At 52.2% G+C, this 6858-nt stretch overlaps 1 protein-coding gene across 2 annotated transcripts in view; it reads right to left on the reverse strand.

The window, feature by feature from the left end:
- The window catches only part of LOC111154465 (limb development membrane protein 1), a 154483-nt gene extending 149814 nt beyond the window's left edge, over positions 1-4669 (reverse strand). The window contains exon 1 of one of the 2 annotated variants that reach the window (XM_022514072.1): positions 4552-4669. In XM_022514072.1, coding sequence (XP_022369780.1) covers positions 4552-4617 — 66 coding nt within the window. In that variant the 5' untranslated portion in view covers positions 4618-4669. The remainder of the gene's footprint in view (positions 1-4551) is intronic. The other variant, XM_022514073.1, reaches the window with a different exon arrangement.
- Positions 4670-6858: the final 2189 nt, after the last annotated feature.

Consider the following 6858-nt stretch of genomic DNA (forward strand, 5'->3'; position numbering starts at 1 on the left):
TATTACTAGTGAGGATTTTTTGGGGTACTGTTATGTATTGATCTGTGACCATTTTAGAGTAATAGCTGTATCGGTGAAAGTGGCATCAACATTAAGAAAACCACTTGGAAGATACCATCTAAGTAAATGCACTCAAAGAATAGAGTACAGGGGTGCCTGGGTGGCTCAGTCAATTAAGCAACCAGCTCTTGATCTCAACTCTGGCTTTGATCTCAGGGTTCTGAGCTCAAGCCCCCTGTTGGGCTCCATGCTAGGTGTGGAGCCTACTTAAAAAAAAAAAAAAAAAAAAGAATAGATGGACCAAAAGACAAGTGGTCCTGTGCAGCTACAGCAGGTATAAAGGACAAGAACATATAAATTACAGTCCACATTTCACCTCTCCTGCTGGGTATTTAATAAGCTCGAGTCAATGTTTTGGTATCCTGGGTAATAGCTGGTGGGATACATACTATTTAAAAATAGGTTAATCAGGGGCGCCTGGGTGGCTCAGTGGGTTGGGGCCTCTGCCTTCGGCTCGGGTCGTGATCCCGGGGTCCTGGGATCGAGCCCCGCGTCAGGCTCTCTGCTCGGCGGGGAGCCTGCTTCCTCCTCTCTCTCTGCCTGCCTCTCTGCCTACTTGTGATCTCCGTCAGTCAGGTAAATAAATAAAATCTTTAACAAATAAAAAGAAATAGGTTAATCAAAAGCAGGTCACACATGAAACAATGAAAAATTTGTGTATGAACCCAGGATTATAATTAATCCAATTCTGTGAATCTTAAGTTCAAAAGAAAAAGGAAAAAAAGCCAGCAAAAGGAAAGAAAAAAGATTATCACCACCTGGTTAACAGATTTTAGCTACATAATCACTGAAATAATTGACAAGAGAATTCAGAAATATTCATAATACTTAAGACAAAACAATTATTACATGAATATTTATAAGTTAAACACCACAGAATACACAAAAATTAACCCCAAATGGATCAAAGACCCCAAATGTAAGAGTTAAAACTCTAAAACTCTAAGAAGAAAACATAGGAAGACATCTTCATGAAACTGAATTTGGTGATGATCTTTTTTTTTTTTTTTTAATTTATTTAACAGATGGAGAAGTACAAGTAGGCAGAGCAGCAGGCAGAGGGAGAGGGAGAAGCAGACTCCCCGTCAAGCAGGGAGCCTGATGTGGGGCTCGATCCCAGAACTCCGGGATCATGACCAGAGCCAAAGGCAGTCACTTAACCGACTGAGCCACCCAGGTGCCCCATGGTGATGATCTCTTGAATATAACACTAAAAGCACAGGCAAAAAAAGAAAAAAATGCATAAAATGAACTTCATTAAAATTAACAACTTTTGTCCATCAAAGAACTTTATCAATAGAGTAAAAAGGCAACACACAGAATGGGAGAAAATATTTGCAAATCTGACATTTGATAAGGGATTAATATCCAGAATATAAAGAGAACTCCTGAAAGTCAACAACAAAACCACCCAATTCAAAACAGGCAAAGGACTCAAACAGATATTTCTCCAAAGAAGATATACAAATTTAAATGGCCAGGAAGCACATAAAATAGTGCTCAATATCACTAATCATCAGGGAAATGCAAATAAAAGCCACGATGAGATCCACTGCACACCCATTAGAATAACTATTGTATTTTTTTTAAAGATTTTATTTATTTTATTTTACAGACAGAGATTACAAGTAGGCAGAGAGGCAGGCAGAGAGAGAGAGGAGGAAGCAGGCTCCCTGCCGAACAGAGAGTCTGATGCAGGGCTCGATCCCAGGGCCCTGGGATCATGACCTGAGCCGAAGGCAGAGGCTTTAACCCACTGAGCCACCCAGGTGCGCCACTACTGTATTTTAAAACAATAGAAAACACGTGTTGGTGGAGAAGCTGGAATCCTGGAGCACTGCTGGTGGGACTGTGAAAAGCACAGCCACTACAGAAAACAGCATGGCAGTTCCCCAAAAAATTAAATATAGAATTTTTTTTATATGGTCCCACCAATTCCACCTCTGGGTATGCATATACGTAAAAGAACTGAAAGCCAGGTCTTGAAGAGGTATTTGCACACCCATGTTCATAGCAGCACTATTTACAAAGGCCAGGAAACGACCCAAACGTCCCGCGATGAGTGAACAGATAAACAAAACGTCGCGTGTCAATACGAGTGAATGTCATCTAATGTTAAAAAGGAAAAAAATTCCGACGGGTGCTACAAGATGCCTGAAACCTGAAAGCCTTATGCTGAGTGCGATAAGCCAGACGCCAAAGGAGAATACTGGGGGGTCCCACCTCTGTGAGATCCCTGCATTAGTCAGACGCAGAGAGACAAAAGTGCACCGGTGGTTCCCAAGCGCTGGGAGGAGAAAGGAATGGCAAGTCAATGACTCATGGGGGCAGTTGCAGTTTGGAATGACAGCAAAGTTCTAGAGCTGGGCAGTGGGGACGGCTGCACAAGATGTGAGTGCACTTAACGCCAACGACGTGTACACTTAAAAATGTCAATCACTTGCTATGTATATTGTGTCAGAAGAAAAAGGTAAAACTTAGAGCATTACAGGGCAAAACCAAAAATCGTTAAGTACAAGTATTGGCAACATGTCTTAGAGAAAACTCAAGTATTTATATTCCCTCTGAATAATCTGAGAAAAGAACGCGGAAGACTGGAAACCCCGTGGGCTTGTTCGCACCTGCACAGCTTCTGCAGAGGGTGCATCCACCACCCAGAGGTGCTGGTCGGAGAAGGCTGGGCGGACAAGCGGCAGAACTACGGCACTTTAAAAGGGGCACCCACACTAGGCCGTCTCCAGAGCAGCAACGGTAGTAAAGCTCGTGGCTGCTACAACGCAAGTCCCCTTCTCAATCCAAATGACAGACTATGTAATTAACTAAAAACTAAGGCAAAGAGCAAACAGATCAATGGAACAGCGTGGATTACAAAATTAACCCCCACAGTTATAGTTACCTAAGTCATGACAAAGCTCGTAAATGGTGCTAAAGGGACTGGACATCCAGGTGGGGGAAAAAAGAAAGATTCCTACGTCAAAACATCCACAAAAAACAAATTCCAGATGAACTGCGGGTCGAAATGGGAAGAGTAGATCAGTAAAGCATTTAGAGAAAACAGAGAACGTCCTCCCAGTTTTGGAGCCGGCGGAGACTTCTTGAGCAGGACAGAGCCAGGACGGACCATAAAGCAATTTCTGTTAAAGTAACTCCGAAAATTAAGGATTTCTCATCAGAAGACACGTCGTTGAATGTTAAAGCATCCAAAAAATGGAAAAAAAAAAAAAAAACAACAACAACTGCAATACGTATTCCTGACCCAGTTACCATACTCGGAAAGCATAGAGAAAACCTGCAAATCCGTATTTAAGGGGCTACAGGACTAATCTGAAATGGGGAAAGACTTGAAGACGCTTCACGAGCGCGTTCCAAATGACCATAAATATAGGAAAAGGTACCCAAATTCGCTCGTCATCAGGGAAGCGCATATACAATTTGTTGTGCAAAACAAAGTCCGAAAACAAGAGGACGAGGACGCGCTTCCTGCGGCGGCTGAATCAAGAGCACGGCACGCGCCGACCGGCGAAGGGGCGCACGGAGCCGCGGCAGCGCCGGGGGCAGAGCGCTCGGAACCGGTCACCGGCCCGCGAGAGGCGCGCACGCGCGCCCCAGGCCCCAAGCCCGAGCCCCCGCGCCGCCGTCGCACGGCCGTGGCTCGCGGAATGCGCTCGGCTCCAAGCCAGGGCCCGGCAAGGCGGTTCAGTCCCCGAGACCAAGAGCCACACAGACTCCGCAGCAGAACTTCCCCGGCTCCCGGCGCTGCGGCCGAACGCGGGAGCCGCCGGTCCGAAGAGGGGACGAGTACACGCGCACGCACGCACGTAACACGGTCCCCGCGCGGCCACGGGGACACGGACACGCGCACAGCGCGCGGCGCTGCGGGACGGAAGGCGCACACACGGGTGCCCGAGACCGAGCGCGGGTCGGAACAGGCAACCCCGGCGCGACGGCTCCCGGGAGCGGCCCCCGAGCACGGCGGGCGCGGCCCAACCCTCGGGTTCTGAGCCAACGCCAGCGGGGCCGGAGCGCGGGCTGCGCACGCTCGGCTCCCGGGCCCGCCACTGGGCACCGCACGCTCGCGGGTCCGCCGGGCCGGCGTCCGTCCCCCGCGACGAGAAGAGCGCCCAGCGGCCCGCGCGGGTGTTGCGCCCACCGGAGCTTCCGCGAGGGGGCGGGGGAGCGGGGGGGAGGGGGGGGGGGGGGCGGGGGGGGGGGGGGCAAGGGGGGGGGGGGGGGGGGACACCGGGCGCGGAGGGCGGGGGTCGCGGGGCAGGAGGTCGGGGGACACCGGGAACAGAAGGCTGGGGGCGCGGGGCGGAGGGGGGAGAGGGGCGGGGGGCGTGGCCGAGGGCGCGGCCGGCCCCGGGAGATGGGGGCGACGGGCCGGGAGGCGCAGGGCTCGAGGAGGGCGGAGGCGCGGGACACGGGGGGCGGCTGGCAGCTCGGCCGCAGGGGGACGTGGGGGCGCGGGGGACGGGGCGCGGGCCGGCTCACCGTGGACTCCCGCACTTGGCTGTGGAAGTGCTGCTCCCGCGCCGACACCTCGTCCTGCCCTTCCATCCTCCCTCATGCCCGCCGCCGCGCCGCCCGCGTCCGCGCGCTCCGCCGCACCATCGCCCGCCGCTCCGGGACGGAAGCAGACAGACAGCGGACCGCCGTCCGCAGGGTCGACGACAGCAGCCCCCGTCACCGCCGCCGCCTCGGCCGCCTCAGCCGCCTCAGCTGCCTCCCCAGCCGCCGCCTCAAGCGAAGCCGCTCAGGCTGCGGAGGGCGGGCGCGAGGCGGGGCCGGGGCGGGACCTGACGTCAGAGAAAGGCGCTTCGCGTCAGAGGAGCGCGCCGCGGCACCTTGCTAACGGGAGCCGCCGAGGGGCGTGGTCTACTGGAGAGGGGCGGTGGGGCCACGGCCCCGGGAAGTGGAGGCCGGAGTCGGGCTGCCAGGTCCAGTGCTCTGCCGCTTGGGGACGCGACCCCGCTGGGGCGGCAGGAGCGGGTTCTTGCTCTTTGAAGAATACGGGGTGGCCGGCCACAGTCTCGGTGCAGTTGCTCCCGGCAGGAGGGGATCTTCGTGGCCCGGCGCGGCCTGCAGGCCAGCAGGTCTCCCGCGGAACTGGCGCTCCGCCAAAGCAGGTCAAAGGCCGGGAAGGACCTGGCTCCCGTGGCTCCGATAACGGCGTCGCCCGCCTGGAAAGCGTGGACAGCCCCGAGTGCGAGGCCCTTGCCGAGCCGGTGGAGTCGGCCCCGGGAGGCCCCGGGCAGACGCTCATATTGGGGACCTCCTAGCAGACCAAACACGGTCATTCATCCCCACTGGACGCTCAGTGTCTTTTTTTCTATTTTCGCCGGAAACTGAGTCAGAAGGAATATTTATCATTTTACTTCGGGATCTATTTGACTATAGAGAGGTCGCTTAAATCCTGCTGGCTGTGCGATTTGGGGGGCATCTCTAATTGAGAACTCGAAGGAAGGAAGAAAATCTAGAAATTGCTTTCAAATTATTTTAATGATGTATCTGCATCTAGATTTTTCAGTATCTTTGGCAATTTTGAATTAAAAGTTTCCTCATGACTAAAAAAAAAAAAAAAAAATGTTTCTAGGGTCTCCAAAAAGCATGTCAACCCCGTACACCGTGCCTGTGATGCAGTAGGCTGTAAATTGTTGGTAGTGGGAGGACCAGAACAGGAGGTTTGCTCTGAGGGAGTGCCCCTGCTGCCACAGGCTGATAAGAAACCAGGAATGCTTCCAACTGCTTAAATGTAATGTTCACTTCTATTTCTTTTTTTTTTTAAGATTTTATTTATTTATTTGACAGAGATCACAAGTAGGCAGAGAGGCAGGCAGAGAGAGAGAGGAAGGGAAGCAGGCGCCCTGCTGAGCAAAGAGCCTGATGTGGGGCTCCATCCCAGGACCCTGGGATCATGACCTGAGCCGAAGGCAGCGGCTTTAACCCACTGAGCCACCCAGGCGCCCCCACTTCTATTTCTAAAATGTCTCAGAGACTGAAAGAACCACCGAAAGACAAAGTCTCTGAGTCTGTTTTTCTAGACACCCGGGTTTTGAGAGCTGGGTTAAACACTTGTCCGAAATGATCTGCATAATTTCTGTGTTAATTAGAGTAAGCAGATCAGATTTTAAGATTATGGTATTTAGATGTGTTCCGGGAAGTAGATGCCAAGCATTTCTGCTCTTTCTAGCCCAACCCCCAAGCATCTAGTGCTTTCTGTTTTCTTTAGCCCCTAGCCCAGGGTGGGAGGCTTCAAAAGTAGCCAGAAGCTCACCCCTTCCTATACATTCTCCTGTCTGCCTTGTGGCATTGCCCCTCCTTCCATCAAGAAGTGTTTATTTTCCACCCCCTTGAATCTGGGCCAGAGCAGGTGACTTGCTTTGGCCAAAAGAAAGTAGAATATATGAAGCTACTTTGAAAAGTGCTTGTGCATCAGGGCTTGTCCCTTCTTACCAGCCCTGGGCATCCTCCAACTGCTACTGTGCAAACAAGCCCCAACCAAGTAGAGAGAGGGATCCCAGTTCTCTCTGGCTCCCATCTGACAGTCTTTTCTGCATCCCTCTAAAACATAAATCTTCCTGTAACAGTTTTTCTCCCCTGTTCAGTGCACTGCAATGCAGTTGTTCTCACTAAGTGTAGAATAAAATTAAACTCCTTAGCTTGGCATTCAAGAGCTTGACTTTAGAGCCTGACCCCATCCTTCCAGACACTGTCCCACTTCATTCCCTGAAGAGCTCTTGGCTACAACCTGGCTTCCTCCTCTCTCCAATCCCCAAGGCCAAGGCCCAGCCCCTTTAC

The sequence above is a fragment of the Enhydra lutris genome, unplaced genomic scaffold (genome assembly GCF_002288905.1).
Source record: "Enhydra lutris kenyoni isolate GAN:26980312 unplaced genomic scaffold, ASM228890v2 scaffoldscaffold37, whole genome shotgun sequence".
Taxonomy (NCBI): Eukaryota; Metazoa; Chordata; class Mammalia; order Carnivora; family Mustelidae; genus Enhydra; species Enhydra lutris.